The sequence below is a fragment of the Salvelinus namaycush genome, unplaced genomic scaffold (genome assembly GCF_016432855.1).
Source record: "Salvelinus namaycush isolate Seneca unplaced genomic scaffold, SaNama_1.0 Scaffold407, whole genome shotgun sequence".
NCBI lineage: Eukaryota > Metazoa > Chordata > Actinopteri > Salmoniformes > Salmonidae > Salvelinus > Salvelinus namaycush.
Window position 1 is genome coordinate 2,387 of NW_024061086.1, and position 25,095 is coordinate 27,481.

Sequence of the window (25,095 nt, forward strand, 5' to 3'; positions counted from 1 at the left end):
TTCTACTCCTCCTCATATTGACTGTCCTGGTCAACAGACTCACAAGGTTTCTCCCTCCCTATATTGACTGATACCTACTGGATCCGAATACGCAGGGTTTTCTCCCTCCCCATATTGCTGACTGACCTGGGTCCACGAATACACAGGGTTTCTTTCCTATGCTGACCTGGCCTCGAGGTTCCCTTATATTGAACTGATCTGGTAGAAATACACAGGGTTTCTCCCTCCCCATATTGACTCTGATACCTGATCCTGTCCAGAATACACAGGTGTTTCTCCTCCCCTATTTGACTGATCCTGGCAAATACAAGTCTCCCCTTTGACGCTCCTAGAATACACAGGGTTTCTCCCTCCTCATATTGACTGATACCTGGTCCAGATATCAGGGGTTCTCTCCTCCCCCCATATTGACTGACTTATCCTATGTCCCAAATACACACGGTTTCTCCCTCCCATATTGACTGATACTAGGCCTGGTCCAGAATACACAGGGTTTCTCCCTCCTCTATTGACTGATCTGTCCGGATCACAGGTTTCCCTATATCTGACATGTCAGATACACAGGGTTTTCTCCCTCCCATATTGACTGAGACCTGTGTCCAAATAACGGGTTTCTCCCTCCTCATATTGACTGATCCTGGTCAAATACACAGGGTTTTCCTCCCTCCCCATATTGACTGATCCTGGTATCTGTCAGAATTAACACAGGTTTTACTCCGCTCCCCATATTGACTGATCCCTGTCCTGCCAGAATACCAGGTTTTCTTCCCTCCCCATATTGACTGAATACCTGGTTCCTGTCAGATAACCAGGGTTTCTCCCTCCTCAATATTGACTGATACCTGATCATGGTCCAGATACACAGGGGTTCTCCTCCCAATATTGAATGATACCTGAATCCTGATCCAGAATACACAGGGTTTCTCTCCTCCCCATCTTGACTGTACCTGATCCTGGCAGAATCACAGGGTTTCTCCCTCCCATATTGACTGATCCGGTCTCAGAATATCACAAGGGTTTCTCCCTCCCCATATTGACTGATCCTGGTTCTGTCAGAATACACAAGTTTCTCCCTCCCTCATATTGACTGTCCTGATTCCTGGTCCCGAATACACAGGGTTTTTCTCCCTCCCCATATTGACTGATACCTGTTTGTCCAGAATACCCAGGGTTTTCTCTCCACCATCATTACTGATACTGATCTGGTCCAAATACAAGGGTTTCCTCCTCCCCATATTGACTGATCCTGGTTCGATACACAGGTTTCTCCCTCCCATATTGACTGTCCTGGTCAGAATCACAGGGTTCTCGCCTCCCTATTTGACTGATCGACTGGTTCCAGAATAAGCCACAGGGTTTCTCCCTCCCCATATTCGACCTGATCCTGGTCCAGAACTACACAGTGGTTTCTTCCCCTCTCATATTGACTGAATACCTGATCCTGGTTTCCAGAATACACAGGGTTTTCTCCCTCCTCATATTGACTGGTCAGTACACTGCCCACTATGACTGAACCTGTGTGCCAGAGACTACACAGGTTTTCTCCCTCCTCATATTGACTGATACCTGATCCTGTCCAGATACACAGGGTTTCTCACCTCCTCATATTGACTGTACCATGATCCTGGTCCAAGAAGTACACAGGGTTTTCCTCCGCTATTACATCTGCAATAAAGGTTCCCCCATATACGACTGGTTGAACGGGTGTTTCCTCTTAGATTCGCTGGTCCAGATACCAGGTTTCTCCCTCCTCATATGACTGGGTCCCTGGTCCAGAATACACAGGGTTTCTCCCTCCCCATATTGACTAGATACCTGATCCTGTCCAGAATACCAGGTTCTCCCTCCCCATATTACTATACCTGTCCTGTTCCAGAATACACAGGTTTCTCCTTCCTCATATTGACTGATCATGTGGTCCAGAATAACACAGTGGTTTCTCCCTGTCCCATATTGACTGATCCTGATCCTGGTCTCAGATACACAGGGTTTCTCCCTCCCCGATATTGACTGATACCTGAATCCTGTTCCAGAATACACAGGGTTTCTCCCTCCCTATACTGACCTGATTCCTGGTCCTATACACAGGTTTCTCCCTCCCCAATATTGACAATACTGATTCCTGTCCAAATACACAGTTTTTGCTCCCTCCCCATATCGCTGATCCTGGTCCAGAATACACAGGGTTTCTCCCTCCTCATATTGACTGATCCTGGTCCAGAATACACAGGGTTTCTCCCTCCTCATATTGACTGATCCTGGTCCAGAATACACAGGGTTTCTCCCTCGTCATATTGACTGATCCTGGTCCAGAATACACAGGGTTTCTCCCTCCCCATATTGACTGATCCTGGATCAGAATACACAGGGTTTCTCCCTCCCCATATTGACTGATCCTGGTCCAGAATACACAGGGTTTCTCCCTCCTCATATTGACTGATACCTGATCCTGGTCCAGAATACACAGGGGTTCTCCCTCCCAATATTGACTGATACCTGATCCTGGATCAGAATACACAGGGTTTCTCCCTCACCATATTGAATGATACCTGATCCTGGTCCAGAATACACAGGGTTTCTCCCTCCTCATATTGACTGATCCTGGATCAGAATTCACAGGGTTTCTCCCTCCCCATATTGACTGATCCTGGTTCAGAATACACAGGGTTTCTCCCTCCTCATATTGACTGATACCTGATCCTGGTCCAGAATACACAGGGTTTCTCCCTCCTCATATTGACTGATCCTGGTCCAGAATACACAGGGTTTCTCCCTCCTCATATTGACTGATACCTGATCATTGTGCAGAATACACAGGGTTTCTCCCTCCTCATATTGACTGATCCTGGTCCAGAATACACAGGGTTTCTCCCTCCCCATATTGACTGATACATGATCCTGGTTCAGAATACACAGGGTTTCTCCCTCCTCATATTGACTGATACCTGATCCTGGTCCAGAATACACAGGGTTTCTCCCTCCTCATATTGACTGATACCTGATCCTGGTCCAGAATACACAGGGTTTCTCCCACCTCATATTGACTGATCCTGGTTCAGAATACACAGGGTTTCTCCCTCCTCATATTGACTGATCCTGGTTCAGAATACACAGGGTTTCTCCCTCCTCATATTGACTGATCCTGGTTCAGAATACACAGGGTTTCTCCCTCCTCATATTGACTGATCCTGGTACAGAATACACAGGGTTTCCCCTCCTCATATTGACTGATCCTGGATCAGAATACACAGGGTTTCTCCCTCCCCATATTGACTGATACCTGATCCTGGTCCAGAATACACAGGGTTTCTCCCTCCTCATATTGACTGATCCTGGTACAGAATACACAGGGTTTCTCCCTCCCCATATTGACTGATACCTGATCCGGGTCCAGAATACACAGGGTTTCTCCCTCCTCATATTGACTGATCCTGGTCCAGAATACACAGGGTTTCTCCCCCCTTATATTGACTGATCCTGGTCCAGAATACACAGGGTTTCTCCCTCCTCATATTGACTGATCCTGGTTCAGAATTCACAGGGTTTCTCCCTCCCCATATTGACTGATCCTGGTCCAGAATACACAGGGTTTCTCCCTCCTCATATTGACTGATCCTGGTCCAGAATACACAGGGTTTCTCCCTCCTCATATTGACTGATCCTGGTCCAGAATACACAGGGTTTCTCCCCCCTTATATTGACTGATCCTGGTCCAGAATACACAGGGTTTCTCCCTCCCCATATTGACTGATCCTGGTCCAGAATACACAGGGTTTCTCCCTCCTCATATTGACTGATCCTGGTTCAGAATACACAGGGTTTCTCCCTCCCCATATTGACTGATCCTGGTTCAGAATACACAGGGTTTCTCCCTCCCCATATTGACTGATACCTGATCCTGGTCCAGAATACACAGGGTTTCTCCCTCCCCATATTGACTGATACCTGATCCTGGTCCAGAATACACAGGGTTTCTCCCTCCTCATATTGACTGATACCTGATCCTGGTCCAGAATACACAGGGGTTCTCCCTCCCAATATTGACTGATACCTGATCCTGGATCAGAATACACAGGGTTTCTCCCTCCCCATATTGACTGATACCTGATCCTGGTCCAGAATACACAGGGTTTCTCCCTCCTCATATTGACTGATCCTGGTTCAGAATTCACAGGGTTTCTCCCTCCCCATATTGACTGATCCTGGTTCAGAATACACAGGGTTTCTCCCTCCTCATATTGACTGATACCTGATCCTGGTCCAGAATACACAGGGTTTCTCCCTCCTCATATTGACTGATACCTGATCCTGGTCCAGAATACACAGGGTTTCTCCCACCTCATATTGACTGATCCTGGTTCAGAATACACAGGGTTTCTCCCTCCTCATATTGACTGATCCTGGTTCAGAATACACAGGGTTTCTCCCTCCTCATATTGACTGATCCTGGTACAGAATACACAGGGTTTCTCCCTCCTCATATTGACTGATACATGATCCTGGTCCAGAATACACAGGGTTTCTCCCTCCTCATATCGACTGATCCTGGTCCAGACTACACATGGTTTCTCCCTCCTCATATTGACTGATACCTGATCCTGGTCCAGAATACACAGGGTTTCTCCCTCCTCATGTTGACTGATCCTGGTCCAGACTACACATGGTTTCTCCCTCCTTATATTGACTGATACCTGATCCTGGTCCAGACTACACATGGTTTCTCCCTCCTCATATTGACTGATACCTGATCCTGGTCCAGAATACACAGGGTTTCTACCTCCCCATATTGACTGATACATGATCCTGGTCAAGAATACACAGGGTTTCTCCCTCCACATATTAACTGATCCTGGTCCAGAATACACAGGGTTTCTCCCTCCTCATATTGACTGATCCTGGTTCAGAATACACAGGGTTTCTCCCTCTTCATATTGACTGATTCTGGTCCAGAATAAACAGGGTTTCTCCCTCCTCATATTGACTGATCCTGGTCCAGAATACACAGGGTTTCTCCCTCCCCATATTGACTGATACATGATCCTGGTCCAGAATACACAGGGTTTCTCCCTCCCCATATTGACTGATACCTGATCCTGGTCCAGAATACACAGGGTTTCTCCCTCCTCATATTGACTGATACATGATCCTGGTCCAGAATACACAGGGTTTCTCCCTCCCCATATTGACTGATACATGATCCTGGTCCAGAATACACAGGGTTTCTCCCTCCCCATATTGACTGATACCTGATCCTGGTCCAGAATACACAGGGTTTTCCCTCCTCATATTGACTGATCCTGGTCCAGAATACACAGGGTTTCTCCCTCCACATATTGACTAATACCTGATCCTTGTCCAGAATACACAGGGTTTCTCCCTCCTCATATTGACTGATCCTGGTCCAGAATACACAGGGTTTCTCACTCCTCATCTTTACTGATCCTGGTCCAGAATACACAGGGTTTCTCCCTCCCCATATTGACTGATCCTGGTCCAGAATACACAGGGTTTCTCCCTCCCCATATTGACTGATACCTGATCCTGGTCCAGAATACACAGGGTTTCTCCCTCCTCATATTGACTGATCCTGGTTCAGAATTCACAGGGTTTCTCCCTCCCCATATTGACTGATCCTGGTTCAGAATACACAGGGTTTCTCCCTCCTCATATTGACTGATACCTGATCCTGGTCCAGAATACACAGGGTTTCTCCCTCCTCATATTGACTGATACCTGATCCTGGTCCAGAATACACAGGGTTTCTCCCACCTCATATTGACTGATCCTGGTTCAGAATACACAGGGTTTCTCCCTCCTCATATTGACTGATCCTGGTTCAGAATACACAGGGTTTCTCCCTCCTCATATTGACTGATCCTGGTACAGAATACACAGGGTTTCTCCCTCCTCATATTGACTGATACATGATCCTGGTCCAGAATACACAGGGTTTCTCCCTCCTCATATTGACTGATCCTGGTCCAGACTACACATGGTTTCTCCCTCCTCATATTGACTGATACCTGATCCTGGTCCAGAATACACAGGGTTTCTCCCTCCTCATGTTGACTGATCCTGGTCCAGACTACACATGGTTTCTCCCTCCTCATATTGACTGATACCTGATCCTGGTCCAGACTACACATGGTTTCTCCCTCCTCATATTGACTGATACCTGATCCTGGTCCAGAATACACAGGGTTTCTACCTCCCCATATTGACTGATACATGATCCTGGTCAAGAATACACAGGGTTTCTCCCTCCACATATTAACTGATCCTGGTCCAGAATACACAGGGTTTCTCCCTCCTCATATTGACTGATCCTGGTTCAGAATACACAGGGTTTCTCCCTCTTCATATTGACTGATTCTGGTCCAGAATAAACAGGGTTTCTCCCTCCTCATATTGACTGATCCTGGTCCAGAATACACAGGGTTTCTCCCTCCCCATATTGACTGATACATGATCCTGATCCAGAATACACAGGGTTTCTCCCTCCTCATATTGACTGATACATGATCCTGGTCCAGAATACACAGGGTTTCTCCCTCCCCATATTGACTGATACATGATCCTGGTCCAGAATACACAGGGTTTCTCCCTCCCCATATTGACTGATACCTGATCCTGGTCCAGAATACACAGGGTTTTCCCTCCTCATATTGACTGATCCTGGTCCAGAATACACAGGGTTTCTCCCTCCACATATTGACTAATACCTGATCCTTGTCCAGAATACACAGGGTTTCTCCCTCCTCATATTGACTGATCCTGGTCCAGAATACACAGGATTTCTCCCTCCAGATATTGACTGATCCTGGTCCAGAATACACAGGGTTTCTCCCTCCCCATATTGACTGATCCTGGTCCAGAATACACAGGGTTTCTCCCTCCCCATATTGACTGATCCTGGTCCAGAATACACAGGGTTTCTCCCTCCCCATATTGACTAATCCTGGTGCAGAATACACAGGGTTTCTCCCTCCTCATATTAACTGATCCTGGTCCAGAATACACAGGGTTTCTCCCTCCTCATATTGACTGATACCTGATCCTGGTCCAGAATACACAAGGTTTCTCCCTCCCCATATTGACTGATCCTGGTCCAGAATACACAGGGTTTATCCCTCCTCATATTGACTGATACCTGATCCTGGTCCAGAATACACAGGGTTTCACCCTCCCCATATTGACTGATACATGATCCTGGTCAAGAATACACAGGGTTTCTCCCTCCACATATTAACTGATCCTGGTCCAGAATACACAGGGTTTCTCCCTCCTCATATTGACTGATCCTGGTTCAGAATACACAGGGTTTCTCCCTCTTCATATTGACTGATTCTGGTCCAGAATAAACAGGGGTTCTCCCTCCTCATATTGACTGATACCTGATCCTGGTCCAGAATACACAGGGTTTCTCCCTCCTCATATTGACTGATCCTGGTCCAGAATACACAGGGTTTCTCCCTCCTCATATTGACTGATACCTGATCCTGGTCCAGAATACACAGGGTTTCTCCTTCCTCATATTGACTGATCCTGGTCCAGAATACACAGGGTTTCTCCCTCCTCATATTGACTGATCTTGGTCCAGAATACACAGGGTTTCTCCCTCCTCATATTGACTGATACCTGATCCTGGTCCAGAATACACAGGGTTTCTCCCTCCCCATATTGACTGATCCTGGTCCAGATTACACAGGGTTTCTCCCTCCTCATATTGACTGATCCTGGTCCAGAATACACAGGGTTTCTCCCTCCTCATATTGACTGATACCTGATCCTGGTCCAGAATACACAGGGTTTCTCCCTCCTCATATTGACTGATCCTGGTCCAGAATACACAGGGTTTCTCCCTCCCCATATTGACTGATCCTGGTCCAGATTACACAGGGTTTCTCCCTCCTCATATTGACTGATCCTGGTCCAGAATACACAGGGTTTCTCCCTCCCCATATTGACTGATACCTGATCCTGGTCCAGAATATACAGGGGTTCTTCCTCCGCATATTGACTGATACCATTTATTTCAATCATTAAAAAAGACAATACAAGTAAAAGTTGTGTCTAGTAAAATGTCCATTCAGAGTGCCAGGACTCTGTCCATTCGGAGTGCCAGGTCTCTGTCCATGCAGAGTGCCAGGTCTCTGTCCATTCGGAGTGCCAGGTCTCTGTCCATTCGGAGTGCCAGGTCTCTGTCCATTCGGAGTGCCAGGTCTCTGTCCATTCGGAGTGCCAGGTCTCTGTCCATTCGGAGTGCCAGGTCTCTGTCCATTCGGAGTGCCAGGTCTCTGTCCATTCGGAGTGCCAGGTCTCTGTCCATTCGGAGTGCCAGGTCTCTGTCCATTCGGAGTGCCAGGTCTCTGTCCATTCGGAGTGCCAGGTCTCTGTCCATTCGGAGTGCCAGGTCTCTGTCCATTCGGAGTGCCAGGTCTCTGTCCATTCGGAGTGCCAGGACTCTGTCCATTCGTAGTGCCAGGACTCTGTCCATTCGGAGTGCCAGGTCTCTGTCCATTTGGAGTGCCAGGACTCTGTCCATTCGTAGTGCCAGGACTCTGTCCATTCGGAGTGCCAGGACTCTGTCCATTCGGAGTGCCAGGACTCTGTCCATTCGGAGTGCCAGGACTCTGTCCATTCGGAGTGCCAGGACTCTGTCCATTCGTAGTGCCAGGACTCTGTCCATTCGGAGTGCCAGGTCTCTGTCCATTCGGAGTGCCAGGTCTCTGTCCATTCGGAGTGCCAGGTCTCTGTCCATTCGGAGTGCCAGGTCTCTGTCCATGCGGAGTGCCAGGTCTCTGTCCATGCGGAGTGCCAGGTCTCTGTCCATGCGGAGTGCCAGGTCTCTGTCCATGCGGAGTGCCAGGTCTCTGTCCATGCGGAGTGCCAGGTCTCTGTCCATGCGGAGTGCCAGGTCTCTGTCCATGCGGAGTGCCAGGTCTCTGTCCATTCGGAGTGCCAGGTCTCTGTCCATTCGGAGTGCCAGGTCTCTGTCCATGCGGAGTGCCAGGTCTCTGTCCATGCGGAGTGCCAGGTCTCTGTCCATGCGGAGTGCCAGGTCTCTGTCCATTCGGAGTGCCAGGTCTCTGTCCATGCGGAGTGCCAGGTCTCTGTCCATGCGGAGTGCCAGGACTCTGTCCATTCAGAGACATACGTATCAAGCCCATCTGCTGGTCTGAACTCCATCACATCATCTTGCTAGTCTCCATGTCCTGGCTCCATACATGTTTCTGTGAACACATGTGTAGTTACTGTTCTATTACCAATGGCAGTTAGGATAGGTCATATCTGACGCAGAAACAGGTACTATGTTTAATTTGAACAGGTCAGACAGAGGTGAGAGAGGTGAGGTTATTGATGGGCATAGCAGCACAGATCAGTTGGACCCTCATCAAATATACTGGTCGGTCACACACACACACACACACACACACACACACACACACACACACACACACACACACACACACACAGCACTGATTACCTTCTCAATGGTGGTTATGATTTGCATGATGGAACCAACCTGATCGCTGCTTTCACTTTCGTTCAGATATCATGACATGTGAAATAGAATGGTAAACGCAGCCATCAGGCTGGTTCCACCAGGCTATGTTATGAAGGTGAATGGGGACAAAACTCAAAACTGTTTTGACCTTTGATCTGGTCAAATTGCTGTGAGCGCTGCTATCTGTCCCGGGATCCTGCCAGATTCTGTATAGGGGGAGAGACGCGAAAGCCCGGCTAGACACTGCAGGAGCTGTGTTTGCTTTGTTCCGGTACAATGTGGGCCGCGCTGATTTTCAATGTAGCAACTACTTGCTTGCGGAGAACTACAGGAGCGAAGTGGCTACTCTTAGCAAGCAGGTAGCAAACCTTCACAAGCTACTGGAGAACCCACGTCCACCTACTTTTTATTTTTCTTCCACCCCAGTAGCCAGACGCCGCTCTGGTCTGGAGGAAGTTTAGGCACCATGTTGGCTCTCCACAGCCGACTGGCCGGTGCTCGGCAGGGTTCCTTCCCCGAAGGGGTCTCCCCCTTCCCTAGAGAACGGAGCTGATCTCGACCCAACCAACCAGCCATGGAGATACGTCACTCGCAGCGGAAGTTGAAGAAGGGGTCCTCTAGCAACGGGGGTCTCCATGGAGATGTTGAGCTCGGACCTGACACAGACCAGAAACAGCTTTGCCGCCCTGGATCCAGAGGTTCCGGCGCCTTCTTCCTTGGTGGCTTCCCAATCAAGATCGGATGTCCTCGGCTCCGTCTTCGTCCCCCTCTCCGGTGGCTTCTACCTCGGGTTCAGATCCTCGGAGCTCCCACCCTGACCAGACCGTAAGGCTGCCTGAGAGACCTGCCCATTCAACATCACCAGCTGTCATCATAGGCAGCTCTATGGTGAGAAACATTTGCAAACAAAGCCCATTTTTGTGAGAAGCTGCTACCACCAAGTGCTAACAGTCAGTATCTGGATAATATGTGTGAAATGCTTGATAATGTATGTGATATCAACAGAGAAGTATATTTTCTGTGTGATTTAAATATTGACTGGCTATCATAAAGCTGCCCTCTCAGGAAAAACTTTAAACTGTAACCAGAGCCTGCAACCTAGATCAGGTTGTCGGTCAACCTACCAGGGTCGTTACAAACAGCACAGGAATAAAATCAACATGTATTGATCACATCTTTACTAACGCTGCAGAAATTTGTTTTAACTTCTTCTGGCTGCTCCAGCTGGTATCTGATGCTACTGAGCCAGATGTCTGTGTGTCAGGGGAGAAGCTCCAGCTGGTATCTGATGTTACTGAGCCAGATGTCTGTGTGTCAGGGGAGAAGCTCCAGCTGGTATCTGATGCTACTGAGCCAGATGTCTGTGTGTCAGGGGAGAAGCTCCAGCTGGTATCTGATGTTACTGAGCCAGATGTCTGTGTGTCAGGGGAGAAGCTCCAGCTGGTATCTGATGCTACTGAGCCAGATGTCTGTGTGTCAGGGGAGAAGCTCCAGGTGGTATCTGATGTTACTGAACCAGATGTCTGTGTGTCAGGGGAGAAGCTCCAGGTGGTATCTGATGCTACTGAGCCAGATGTCTGTGTGTCAGGGGAGAAGCTCCAGGTGGTATCTGATGCTACTGAGCCAGATGTCTGTGTGTCAGGGGAGAAGCTCCAGCTGTTGTCTGATGCTACTGAGCCAGATGTATATGTGTCAGGGGAGAAGCTCCAGCTGGTATCTGATGCTACTGAGCCAGATGTCTGTGTATCAGGGGAGAAGCTCCAGGTGGTATCTGATTTTAAGTACCTTGGCATTGTACTCGATTCCAACCTCTCTATTAAAAGCAGGTGAAAAAGGCAACTCAAATGACCAAATTCAACCTCGCTCATTTTTGATTTATATGAAATTGTTTGACTACAGAGGTAACAAAACTGTACTTCAAATCTATGATACTCCCCCACTTAACATACTGCTTGACTAGTTGGGCCCAAGCTTGCTGTACAACATTAAAACTTATTCTGGCTGCAAGCCCGAGGTCGGTACACTTATGACAACAGCCAGCTCAAGTGTAGGGCGCGAAATTCAAAATATTTTTTTTTTAAATATTTAACTTTCACACATTAACAAGTCCAATACAGCATTTGAAAGATAAACATCTTGTGAATCCAGCCAACATGTCCGATTTTTAAAATGTTTTACAGCGAAAACACCACGTATATTTATGTTAGCTCACCACCAAATACAAAAAAGGACAGACATTTTTCACAGCACAGGTAGCATGCACAAAACCAACCTAACTAACCAAGAACCAACCAAACTAACCAAGAAACAACTTCATCAGATGACAGTCTTATAACATGTTATTCAATAAATCTATGTTTTGTTCGAAAAATGTGCATATTTGAGCTATAAATCAGTTTTACATTGCAGCTACCATCACAGCTACCGTCAGAAATAGGACCGAAGCAGCCAGAGTAATTACAGACACCAACGTCAAATACCTAAATACTCATCATAAAACATTTCTGAAAAATACATGGTGTACAGCAAATGAAAGACAGGCATCTTGTGATTCCAGCCAATATTTCCGATTTCTTAAGTGTTTTACAGCGAAAACACAATATAGCATTATATTAGCTTACCACAATAGCCAGAAACACAAGCCATTCCCCAGCAGCAAAAGTTAGCGATCGTAACAAACCAGCAAAAGATATATAATTTTTGACTAACCTTGATAAGCTTCATCAGATGCCAGTCCTATAACATCAGGTTATACATACACTTATGTTTTGTTCGAAAATTTGCATATTTAGAGCTGAAATCAGTGGTTATACATTGTGCTAACGTAGCATCTTTTTCCCACAACGTCCGGATATTTTTCTGACACTCACATATTCTGACCAAATAACTATTCATAAACATAACTAAAAAATACATGTTGTATAGGAAATGATAGATACACTAGTTCTTAATGCAATCGCCGTGTTAGAATTCTAAAAATAACTTCATTACGATATGCAGTTTACGTTATGGCGAGAGCGTGCCCAAAACCTGGCCGCAAACTACTAGTACACATGTACGACAGATATATGAAATAACATCATAAAATGGGTCCTACTTTTGATGATCTTCCATCAGAATGTTGTACAAGGGGTCCTTTGTCCAGAACAATCGTTGTTTGGATTTAGAATGTCCTCTTCTCCAGTCAATTAGCACGGAAAGCTAGCAAAGTGGCGCGAAGCTCTCCTTCCTGAACATACAACAACACGCCTAACGTCCCGAAAAAATTTCAATAATCTAATAAAACTATATTGAAAAAACATACTTTACGATGATATTGTCACATGTATCAAATAAAATCAAAGCCGGAGATATTAGTCGTCTATAACGACAGCCTTTCAGAAGGCAATACCAGGTCCCTTCACGCATGCTCCAGAAAACAGGAAACTGGTGACACGTCATACAAAGAGCTTTTATTCGACCACCGATCAAGTTATACACTACATTTCTTCTCTCACTGCCTGTCGACATCTAGTGGAAGACGTATGAAGTGCATGTATACTGATATATATCAAGGACATTTATAGGCAGGCCCTAGAACAGAGCATCGATTTCAGATTTTCCACTTCCTGTCAGGAAGTTTGCTGCAAAATGAGTTCTGTTTTACTCACAGATATAATTCAAACGGTTTTAGAAACTAGAGAGTGTTTTCTATCCAATAGTAATAATAATATGCATATTGTACGAGCAAGAATTGAGTACGAGGCCGTTTGAAATGGGCACCTTTTATCCAGGCTACTCAATACTGCCCCTGCAGCCCAAACAGGTTAAAGCAGTATCCAAATCCATAGGATGTAGTGATCACAATATAATAGCCATATCTGGGAAAACCAAAGTTCAAAAGGCTGGGCCGAATATAGTGTATAAGAGGTCATACAAGAAGTTTCGTAGTGATTTATATGTTGATGATGTAAAGAATATTTGCTGGTCTGTGGTGTATAATGAGGAGCAACCAGACGCTGCACTTGACACATTTATTAAACTACTTATTCCAGTTACTAATAAGCATACACCCATTAAAGAAAATGACTGTAAAAACTGTTGAACCCTCTTGGATTGAAGAGGAATTGTAAAATTGTATGGTTGAGAGGGATGAGGCAAAAGGTATGGCAATTAAGTCTGGCTGCACATCTGATTGGCAAACATACTGCAAATTGAGAACTCATGGGCTATTTTTTAGCACTTTTCTGGGTTGCTTGATTGTTTTTAATGCTTACACCTCATCCCCTATTCATCATGTGACTAAACTAAATTAAAAGAAAAATAAATGACACTATGAACCAAAGATAAAGTATATTCAGAATGATAGTAAAAAGCTTTGGGGCACCTTAAATTACATTTTGGGAAAAAAAGCCAATACATTTCCTAAAATGTTTAAAAAACGTTTTTTTGCTTTGTCATTATGGGGTATTATACGTCGATTGATGAGGGAGAAAAACAATTTTAGAAGAAGATTTTAGAACAATTTTAGTCTGTAACGTAACAAAATGTGGAAAAGTCAAGGGGTCGGAATACTTTAAGAAATCCATTGTATGTACAGTTTGGAACAAAATAAATCTCAAATTTGGACTCATCAGACCAAAGGACAAATTTCCACAGGTCTGATGTCCATCGCTTGCGTTTCTTGGCCCAAGCAAGTCTCTTCTTATTGGTGGCCTTAAGTAGTGGTTTCTTTGCAGCAATTCGACCTCTGAACAGTTGATGTGGAAATGGGTCTGTTACTTGAACTCCGTGAAGCATTTATTTGGCCTGAAATTTGAGGCTGGTAACTCTAATGAACTTATCCTCAAGAGCAGAGGTAACTCTGGGTCTTCCTTTCCTGTGGCGGTCCTCATGAGAGCCAGCTTCATCAGCGATTGATTGTTTTTGAGACTGCACTTGAAACTTTCAAAGTTCTTGAAATGTTCCGCATTGACTGACCTTCATGTCTTAAAGTTATGATGGACTGTCATTTCTCTTTGCTTATTTGAGCTGTTCTTGCCGTAATATGGACTTGGTCTTTTACCAAATAGAAAAAATAGCCATCTTCTGTATACCACCACTACCTTGTCACAACACAACTGATTGGCTCAAACGCATTAAGAAGGAAAGCAATTCCACAAATGAACTTTTAACAAGGCCCACCTGTTAATTGAAATGCATTCCAGGTGACTACCTCATGAAGCTGGTTCAGAGAATGCCAAGCCTGTGCAAAGCTGTCATCAAGGCAAAGGATGACACTTTCTTTGGTTACTACATGATTCCAAATGTGTTATTTCATAGTTTTGATGTATTCACTATTATTCCCTCTTGTCTATATAACACCCTGCACTGCTCTGGTTTCCTCTTTCTAAGAACTACCTCTTACATGAGTCTTACAAGAGATCTGGTGAGATGTCTCCCTCAACTCCTTCAGAGAACCGGGGTTACACACCATAACCCAAGTTCTCTTTCAGTCCACCCGGTTCGACATCTTACTATGGGACACTTGTAAAACACACTGATTGCCTGAGAAGACACATCCAGTACGTGACTGATGTTTCCAGGCAAAACACAGAGGAAGTGGCAAAAAGCCGCGACTCTCTCCATGGTGAGGGCTGCTCGACAGGCTACGGAGTCCAGAGACAACCCCCAAATAATTTTCTGCTGGGTCGGTAAGAGCAAGCTTTTGGCACAATTTATCCTGAAGCCTAGAGCAAGCAGGTGCGACAACAGCTGGGCTGTGTGCTCCGTTGCATGAGCCCAAGTGTCCGCGCAGATCAACCAGTCGTCGATGTACGTCAGGACTCTTAAGCCTCTCTCCTGTAGGGGGCTAGGGTGGCTTCGGCACACTTGGTGAATGTCCGTGGGTCAAGGGGCAGATCGAATGGTAAGGTGAGATATCCGTAGGCTATGCCCCTGAAGGAAAACGTTAGATATCTCCTGCAGGATAAACTCCATAAGCTTTACTGTGGTGAACCACGTGTTCCAATCTGACAGCATGCAATGCTTTGCCATTTGAAATGTGTAGACTCTCAGATGCTTGTTGAGGTGCCGTAAATCCAGAATGGAGTGTACCCCAGGAGCCAGGGAAGCAGAAACAGAAAGCTGTATTTACCAGGGTGGCGGTATTATTAAAGTAGAGCCAACAGGGATGCTAGATAATTAGCCTGAGTGATGATAGCCAGCTAGTCGACCCGTTGCATGAGATACCAAGTGCAGACTTAGTGTGTAAACCAAGTAACTCGAGGTAAAAGGTGTTTCAATGGAGGGCTGGAGGGGGGAGGGTGGAGAAGGGGGGCTGGAGGGGGGAGGGGGGAGGGTGGAGAGGGGGGGGGGGAGAAGGGGGGGGGAGTGTACTTTATCTAGTACTTTAACTATTTGCACATAATGACATTTGTAATGTCTTTATTCTTTTGGAAGTTCAATGTTTTATTGTTTATTTCACTTTTGTTTATTTACTGACAAAATCATTAGAGAAACATTTATGTTGGTGTGTCTGGTGGAGGTGGTGAATCCTGTGTGTCTGGTGGAGGAGGTGAATCCTGTGTGTCTGTCTGGTGGAGGAGGTGAATCCTGTGTGTCTGGTGGAGGAGGTGAATCCTGTGTGTCTGTCTGGTGGAGGAGGTGAATCCTTTGTGTCTGGTGGAGGAGGTGAATCCTGTGTGTCTGGTGGAGGTGGTGAATCCTGTGTGTCTGGTGGAGGTGGTGAATCCTGTCTGTCTGGTGGAGGTGGTGAATCCTGTGTGTCTGGTGGAGGAGGTGAATCCTGTGTGTCTGGTGGAGGAGGTGAATCCTGTGTGTCTGGTGGAGGTGGTGAATCCTGTGTGTCTGGTGGAGGTGGTGAATCCTGTGTGTCTGTTTGGTGGAGGTGGTGAATCCTGTCTGTCTGTCTGGTGGAGGTGGTGAATCCTGTCTGTCTGTCTGTCTGGTGGAGGTGGTGAATCCTGTGTGTCTGGTGGAGGTGGTGAATCCTGTTTGTCTGGTGGAGGTGGTGAATCCTGTGTGTTTGGTGGAGGTGGTGAATCCTGTGTGTTTGGTGGAGGTGGTGAATCCTGTTTGTCTGGTGGAGGTGGTGAATCCTGTGTGTTTGGTGGAGGTGGTGAATCCTGTGTGTCTGGTGGAGGTGGTGAATCCTGTGTGTCTGGTGGAGGTGGTGAATCCTGTGTGTCTGGTGGAGGAGGTGAATCCTGTGTGTCTGGTGGAGGTGGTGAATCCTGTGTGTTTGGTGGAGGAGGTGAATCCTGTCTGTCTGGTGGAGGTGGTGAATCCTGTGTGTTTGTCTGGTGGAGGTGGTGAATCCTGTGTGTCTGTCTGGTGGAGGAGGTGAATCCTGTGTGTCTGGTGGAGGAGGTGAATCCTGTCTGTCTGGTGGAGGTGGTGAATCCTGTGTGTTTGTCTGGTGGAGGTGGTGAATCCTGTGTGTTTGTCTGGTGGAGGTGGTGAATCCTGTGTGTTTGGTGGAGGTGGTGAATCCTGTGTGTCTGGTGGAGGTGGTGAATCCTGTGTCTGGTGGAGGTGGTGAATCCTGTGTGTTTGGTGGAGGTGGTGAATCCTGTGTGTCTGGTGGAGGTGGTGAATGCTGTGTGTCTGGTGGAGGTGGTGAATCCTGTGTGTCTGTCTGGTGGAGGTGGTGAATCCTGTGTGTCTGTCTGGTGGAGGTGGTGAATCCTGTGTGTCTGGTGGAGGTGGTGAATCCTGTGTGTCTGGTGGAGGTGGTGAATCCTGTGTGTCTGGTGGAGGTGGTGAATCCTGTGTGTTTGGTGGAGGTGGTGAATCCTGTGTGTCTGGTGGAGGTGGTGAATCCTGTGTGTCTGGTGGAGGTGGTGAATCCTGTGTGTCTGGTGGAGGAGGTGAATCCTGTGTGTCTGGTGGAGGTGGTGAATCCTGTCTGTCTGGTGGAGGAGGTGAATCCTGTGTGTCTGGTGGAGGTGGTGAATCCTGTGTGTCGGTTTGTTAAAGTGTTCTATTGTGTCCACTACGTTCACTTCAGAGAAAGAGCACATGCTGGAACAATTATGTGCCCTAGACTTTCTTTATGGACCAAACGTTTATTGAACTGAGGGTGATTGTGGTGAAACAGTGCCATCTATCTTACAAGATCTGTAACAAACATGTTGACCGATACAACAATTATGATTTACTAGAGAATCAAATTACACCTCATTCCCTATTCAGTGCACTATGTAGGGATTCAAATTACACCTCATCCCCTATTCAGTGCACTATGTAGGGAATCAAATTACACCTCATCCCCTATTCAGTGCACTATGTAGGGAATTAAATTACACCTCATCCCCTATTCAGTGCACTATGTAGGGAATTAAAATACACCTCATCCCCTATTCAGTGCACTATGTAGGGAATCAAATTAGACCTTATTCCCTATTCAGTGCACTATGTAGGGAATCAAATTACACCTCATCCCCTATTCAGTGCACTATGTAGGGAATTAAAATACACCTCATCCCCTATTCAGTGCACTATGTAGGGAATCAAATTAGACCTTATTCCCTATTCAGTGCACTATGTAGGGAATAACATGCCATTTGGGGGACACACTCTCAGAAATAAGGGTTCTTTATACTGCTAGTAATTGTTGATGTGTCTACACTACATGGGCTTACGGATCATTGTTTATGTGAGATGAGCAAAACCAGTTCTATTTAAACAATCAGTATCGAAGCACACATTTTAGAAAGGTCACAAGTGGTTTAAAACATTTTAGTTAATCGATCGTATAAATCAATGTTGTGCTGATGATCACACAAGTTTAATTTAACTTAAAATAATAATTGACACTCTTCACAAACCAATATTCAACTCAACACCACAACCAACACAACACCCAACAAATCTCCAGAAATTCACATTAGAATTCAAACAGCTTATTAGAAGACATTTGTTGCAATGCATTTCAAAACTGACCGTTGTTAACCTAGAATGACCACTACCCAGTCAACACTCTCCCACAGAAAGCTGTGCTCAAGTCTATGAGAATAATTGTATCTAAATGTGCTATGTCGATAAAGTATACAAGGTTAAAAAAGTACCAATAGTACAACATAATGAGAATGCCCAAAAGTGGAATAGCAATTTGTCTAAAAACAAGCAAAAACTTTACAGTTAATATGTGTGGATGCTGGAATATGCTGAGCCTATTTGATGACGTATTGTCAGTATGCTTAATAAATGATGTACTAGTTAAGTACTGAATGAATTGACTGTACTAACTGTACATTAACTCTCTAACCTCTGTAATCTGCCTGTAAAATACCCTTCTAGTCAGCTTTGAGCTCACAGATGTGGCAGATGAAAGGATGAATATTCCCATGGTTTGCTTCACAATAGAAACATTCACGTTTATATAGAGTATGGGCAATGAGTTACATGTGGATTAACACGTTCTCCGTTCAGCTGCGGCTCTGCCTCTTTGGACTTCATCAGGTGGTTGTTTCTAAAATATTGTTTCCAGGCATGGGAGAGGTGAACCAGTTTGAAGCAACGAATCAGATGTCAGTGTGAGGGAAAGCAGTGGAGGATTAACAGCTCGTAATCACGATTTCCTCTCCGATATCAGCCTCTCCTAAATATCCAGTTGTCTTGGCACTAGACTTAGTTCATGTCATTTCATCAGTCTGCTGCCCCTGTCCTGGCCAACAACATTAATGTCTACCATCGCTGGTCTTCTTCACCATGAATCAGTTGATATGAACAATGATGCCCCCTGTACTGATCAACAACATTAATGTCTACCATCGCTGGTCTTCTTCACCATGAATCAGTTGAACAATGGTGCCCCCTGTACTGACCAACATTATTTGAGTCCGAGACGAGACAGGATCCAGAGATCTTAGCTCTGGGGAGGGACAGGATCTATTAAAATCACTAATGACTGTACATTTGAGTAAATGCCTGGCAGCTTGCCGTATCAATCAATTGGCTACGGCCCCGGGCACAGGGCACAGGGCAGGGTGGGGGGAAAAGGGAGATAGGTTAGGCAGGGCAGGCAAGGTTGGCAGGGTGGATAGAGTGGGTCTTAACTCCAGGTATGGCTGGGTGGATAGATTGGGTCTTAACTCTGGGGTTGGTAGAGTGGATAAAGATGGCCTTAACTCTGGCGTCGGCATGGCCGGTCTCAACGTCTGCTCATGAATACGTTCCAGGATGCGGTGGATACTACTGAAGCTGGGTCTGTCTGTGGGGTGTCCGCTCCAACACAGTCTCATCAGATTGAACAGCTCTACAGGACAGTTCTCAGGGCAGGCCAAGATGTGGCCGTCTCTAACGTAGTAGATGACCTCTTCATGGGCCATGCCGTAGTACGGCTGCATGCCGTGGGAGAAGATCTCCCAGAGAAGGACCCCGTAGGCCCACACGTCCGACTCCGTGGTGTAACGGTTGTAGAAGATGGACTCTGGGGGCATCCAGCGGATGGGGATAGCATCGTTCTCATTGGCCTTGTAGTAGTCAGCAGAGTAGATGTTTCTGGATAAACCGAAGTCGGCGATCTTAACCACCATCTCCTCTCCTACGAGGCAGTTCCGGGTGGCCAGGTCGCGGTGGACGAACTTACGTTCTGACAGGTACGCCATGCCCGCCGCCACCTGGCGAAGAGGATGGGAAACCAAGGGTTAGCTTGGTAGCATTAGCCATCATGAAAATATACAACTGTACATGCCCAGCTAGTGTTAGCTTGATGGCTAAATGTCTCTTGTTTTCCTATGGGAAATCCTAAAAGTTTCCTGTCTTAGTAATAACTGTTTTTGGTGGTAATCTAGTATAAGCATCGTGGCTAAGTTTGACATGTTTTTACATGGGAAATGCTAACAGTTCCCTACTATTAGCCTAACACTGTCTGTTAGCATGGCGGCTAAGTGATTCATGTTTTTCTATGGGAAATGATAAGAATATTAACATTTGTATTGTCTGTATTGTAATGTTGTATTAAAGAAAAATGTTATATTTTCAGTACCAGTCAAAAGTTTGGACACACCTACTCATTCAAGGGTTTTTCTTTATTTTTACTATTTTCTATATTGTAGAATAACAGTGAAGACATCACAACTATGAAATAACTCAAAATATATTTTATATTTGAGATTGTTCAAAGTAGCCACCCTGTGCCCTGATGACAGCTTTGCACACTCTTGGCATTCTCTCAACCAGCTTCATGAGGTAGTCACCTGGAATACATTTCAATTAACAGGGGTGCCTTGTTAAAAGTTAAATTGTGGAATATCTTTCCTTCTTAATGCGTTTGAGCCAATCAGGTGTGTTGTGACAAGGTAGAGGTGGTATACAGAAAACAGCCCAATTTGGTAAAATACCAAGTCCATATTATCGCAAGAACAACTCAAATAAGCAAAGAGAAACGACAGTCCATCATTATCACATGAAGTTTCTTCAAGTGCAGTCGCAAAAACCATCAAGTGCTATGATGAAACTGGATGTCATGAGGACTGTCACAGGTAAGGAAGACCCAGAGTTACCTCTGCTGCAGAGGATAAGTTCATTCGAGTTACCAGCCTCAGAAATTGCAGCCCAAATTCGAGTTCAAGTAACAGCAACATCTCAACATCAACTGTTCAGAAGAGACTGTGTAAATCAAGACTTCATGGTTGAATTGCTGCAAAGAAACCACTACTAAAGGACACCAATAAGAAGAAGAGACTTGATTAGGCCAAGAAACATGAACAATGGACATTAGACCGGTGGAAATCTGTCCTTTGGTCTGATGACTCCAAATTTGAGATTTTTGGTTCCAACCGCCGTGTCTTTTTGAGACGCAGAGTAGGTGAACAGATGATCTCAGCATGTGTGGTTCCCACCGTGAAGCATGGAGGAGGAGGTGTGATGGCGCTTTGCTAGTGACACTGTCAGTGATTTATTTAGAATTCAAGGCACACTTAACCATCAGATGAACTGGCCTCCACAATCACCCAACCTCAAATCAATTGAGCTGGTTTATGATGAGTTGAACTGCAGAGTGAAGTAAAAGCAGCCAAGAAGTGCTCAGCATATGTGGGAACTCCTTCAAGACCGTTGGAATAGCATTCCAGGTTAAGCTGGTTGAGAGAATGCCAAGAGTGTGAAAAGCTGTCATCAAGGCAAAGGGTGGCTACTTAGAATCTAAAATATATTTTGATTTGTTTAAAACGTTTTGGGTTACTACATGATTTCAAATGTTATTTCATAGTTGTGATGTCTTCACTATTATTCGACAATGTAGAAAATTGTAAAAATTGTGAAAAACCCTTGAATGAGTAGGTGTGTCCAAACTTTTGACTGGTACGGTATGTGTATTAACGTTTTGTTGCACCTGCTTGGATATGAACAGCTGTTCTTCGCAGCACAGTGGCCCCAACTCCAGTTCGGAGGAGAAGCTGCGTCCTGATAGGCTGGCCTGGCTCAGGCTGTGTTGCTGGGTGGGGCTACGGCGGCGCAGGTACTCGTTCAGGTCTCCGTAAGACATGTACTCAAACATCAGACACATAGGCTTCCCCACCGCACACACACCTGGAGGAGAGGACACGCACACACACACGCTAGTGTTGCCTCATAGCATACAAACCAAATACTTTGTAACCTCTGACCTTTCTGATGTAAACATAGTGTGTTACCAGAATAACTACAGTGTCACTGCGACTAAGGAATTACTCTGGTGACACTGGTTTCTGGGGACCAGGATGACATGCATGACTTACAGCGCACACTAAGGGTCATCCCCCAACCTAACTCCTAGCAGCTTGACTGTTGGGGTGGTCAAACTAACTAACTCACCCAGCAGCCTGACTATGTTGGGGTGGTCAAACTAACTCACCTAGCAACCTGACAATGTTGGGGTGGTCAAACTAACTCACCTATCAGCCTGACAATGTTGGGGTGGTCAAACTAACTCACCTAGCAGCCTGACTATGTTGGGGTGGTCAAACTAACTCACCTAGCAGCCTGACAATGTCGGGGTGGTCAAACTAACTCACCTAGCAGCCTGACTATGTTGGGGTGATCAAACTAACTCACCTAGCAGCCTGACGATGTTGGGGTGGTCAAACTAACTCACCTAGCAGCCTGACAATGTTGGGGTGGTCAAACTAACTCACCTAGCAACCTGACGATGTTGGGGTGGTCAAACTAACTCACCTAGCAGCCTGACAATGTTGGGGTGGTCAAACTAACTCACCTAGCAGACTGACAATGTTGGGGTGGTCAAACTAACTCACCTAGCAACCTGACGATGTTGGGGTGGTCAAACTAACTCACCTAGCAGCCTGACAATGTTGGGGTGGTCAAACTAACTCACCTAGCAGCCTGACAATGTTGGGGTGATCAAACTAACTCACCTAGCAGCCTGACGATGTTGGGGTGGTCAAACTAACTCACCTAGCAGCCTGACAATGTTGGGGTGGTCAAACTAACTCACCTAGCAACCTGACGATGTTGGGGTGGTCAAACTAACTCACCTAGCAGCCTGACAATGTTGGGGTAGTCAAACTAACTCACCTAGCAGCCTGACAATGTTGGGGTGGTCAAACTAACTCACCTAGCAACCTGACGATGTTGGGGTGGTCAAACTAACTCACCTAGCAGCCTGACAATGTTGGGGTGGTCAAACTAACTCACCTAGCAGCCTGACTATGTTGGGGTGGTCAAACTAACTCACCTAGTAGCCTGACTATGTTTGGGTGGTCAAACTAACTCACCTAGTAGCCTGACTATGTTGGGGTGGTCAAACTAACTCACCTAGTAGCCTGACGATGTTGGGGTGATCAAACTAACTCACCTAGTAGCCTGACGATGTTGGGGTGGTCAAACTAACTCACCTAGTAGCCTGACTATGTTGGGGTGGTCAAACTAACTCACCTAGCAGCCTGACTATGTTGGGGTGGTCAAACTAACTCACCTAGTAGCCTGACGATGTTGGGGTGATCAAACTAACTCACCTAGTAGCCTGACAATGTTGGGGTGGTCAAACTAACTCACCTAGCAGCCTGACTATGTTGGGGTGATCAAACTAACTCACCTAGCAACCTGACTATGTCGGGGTGGTCAAACTAACTCACCTAGCAACCTGACTATGTTGGGGTGGTCAAACTAACTCACCTAGTAGCCTGACGATGTTGGGGTGATCAAACTAACTCACCTAGCAGCCTGACTATGTTGGGGTGGTCAAACTAACTCACCTATCAGCCTGACGATGTTGGGGTGGTTAAACTAACTCACCTAGTAGCCTGACGATGTTGGGGTGATCAAACTAACTCACCTAGTAGCCTGACGATGTTAGGGTGGTCAAACTAACTCACCTAGTAGCCTGACTATGTTGGGGTGGTCAAACTAACTCACCTAGTAGCCTGACTATGTTGGGGTGGTCAAATTCAGCCATGAGAGCGGCTTCTCTCTGGAAGTCGTTCTGCATGTCAGCGGATGCTTCTTCCTTCAGCATCTTGACTGCTACCATGGTGAAGGGCTTGATGGGCTGGAGACCTGGGGCTCTGAGGAATAGAACAACACAGTAATAACAGATATACAATGTAATGACCTCATATAGACCCTGAACCTAATCCATCACTGCTACGTGGTGAAGGACTCCTGAACCTAATCCATCACTGCTACGTGGTGAAGGACTCCTGAACCTAATCCATCACTGCTACGTGGTGAAGGACTCCTGAACCTAATCCATCACTGCTACGTGGTGAAGGACTCCTGAACCTAATCCATCACTGCTACGTGGTGAAGGACTCCTGAACCTAATCCATCACTGCTACGTGGTGAAGGACTCCTGAACCTAATCCATCACTGCTACGTGGTGAAGGACTCCTGAACCTAATCCATCACTGCTACGTGGTGAAGGACTCCTAAACCTAATCGATCACTTCTACATGGTGAAGGACTCGTGATGCTCTGGGTGTCTGGGATGCTGAACCACCCATGTGCTGACCTATCATCCATCTGTTTAACTGTGGGTCCAGGTTGCCATGATGGATCCTCTGGGGGTCTGAGGTGCTGACCTGGGATCAGTAGCATGGTTTAACATGGGAGTCAGCCGAATCAGCCTGCCATGATGGATCTGCTATGGGAATGACTTTATAGTATGGGTGCATGTGTCCAGTTGACCCGTAATGGCAGCCATTCAGGGAGCTAGACCAAAGAAATCAGCTGGGCCGTAGTTGGTCTTCGTGCCATTTAATTTCAGCACCATTTCCTGTGTTGTCTTCCTGGGTACAGTCAACAGCACTCTCTCTGGCTGTATCCCAAATGGCACCCATAGGACTCTGGTCAAAAGTAGCGCCCTATAGAAATAGGTTGTCATTTGGGACACAGGATCTCTTTGAAGGGGTTATGAATATCTGCTTTACCAGTCTCTCTCTGCTGACAGTCTCTGCTGACAGTCTCTGCTGACAGTCTCTGCTGACAGTCTCTGCTGACAGTCTCTGCTGACCCACTGAGGAGGCTAAAGGGAGGGAAGCGTCACATCAGACCCATGATCTGATGCAGCTGATATCCAGTCCCAGTCCCTGTCTGCTCTATTTTGGGCCGGGTTAGGAGGGGAGGGGGGGGGGGGGGGTCTGGGGATTGTAAAGGGGTTTTGG

General features: G+C 46.2%; 1 protein-coding gene across 1 annotated transcript; it reads right to left on the reverse strand.

Moving 5' to 3' along the window:
• Positions 1–19,440: 19,440 nt before the first annotated feature.
• Positions 19,441–24,529, reverse strand: LOC120041106 (muscle, skeletal receptor tyrosine-protein kinase-like). Its single transcript, XM_038986073.1, has 4 exons — positions 24,444–24,529; positions 23,849–23,997; positions 21,828–22,024; positions 19,441–20,112 (listed from the first exon to the last, which is right to left on the reverse strand). Exons 1-4 carry the CDS (start codon positions 24,527–24,529, stop codon positions 19,441–19,443), a joined length of 1,104 nt encoding a protein of 367 aa, XP_038842001.1.
• Positions 24,530–25,095: the final 566 nt, after the last annotated feature.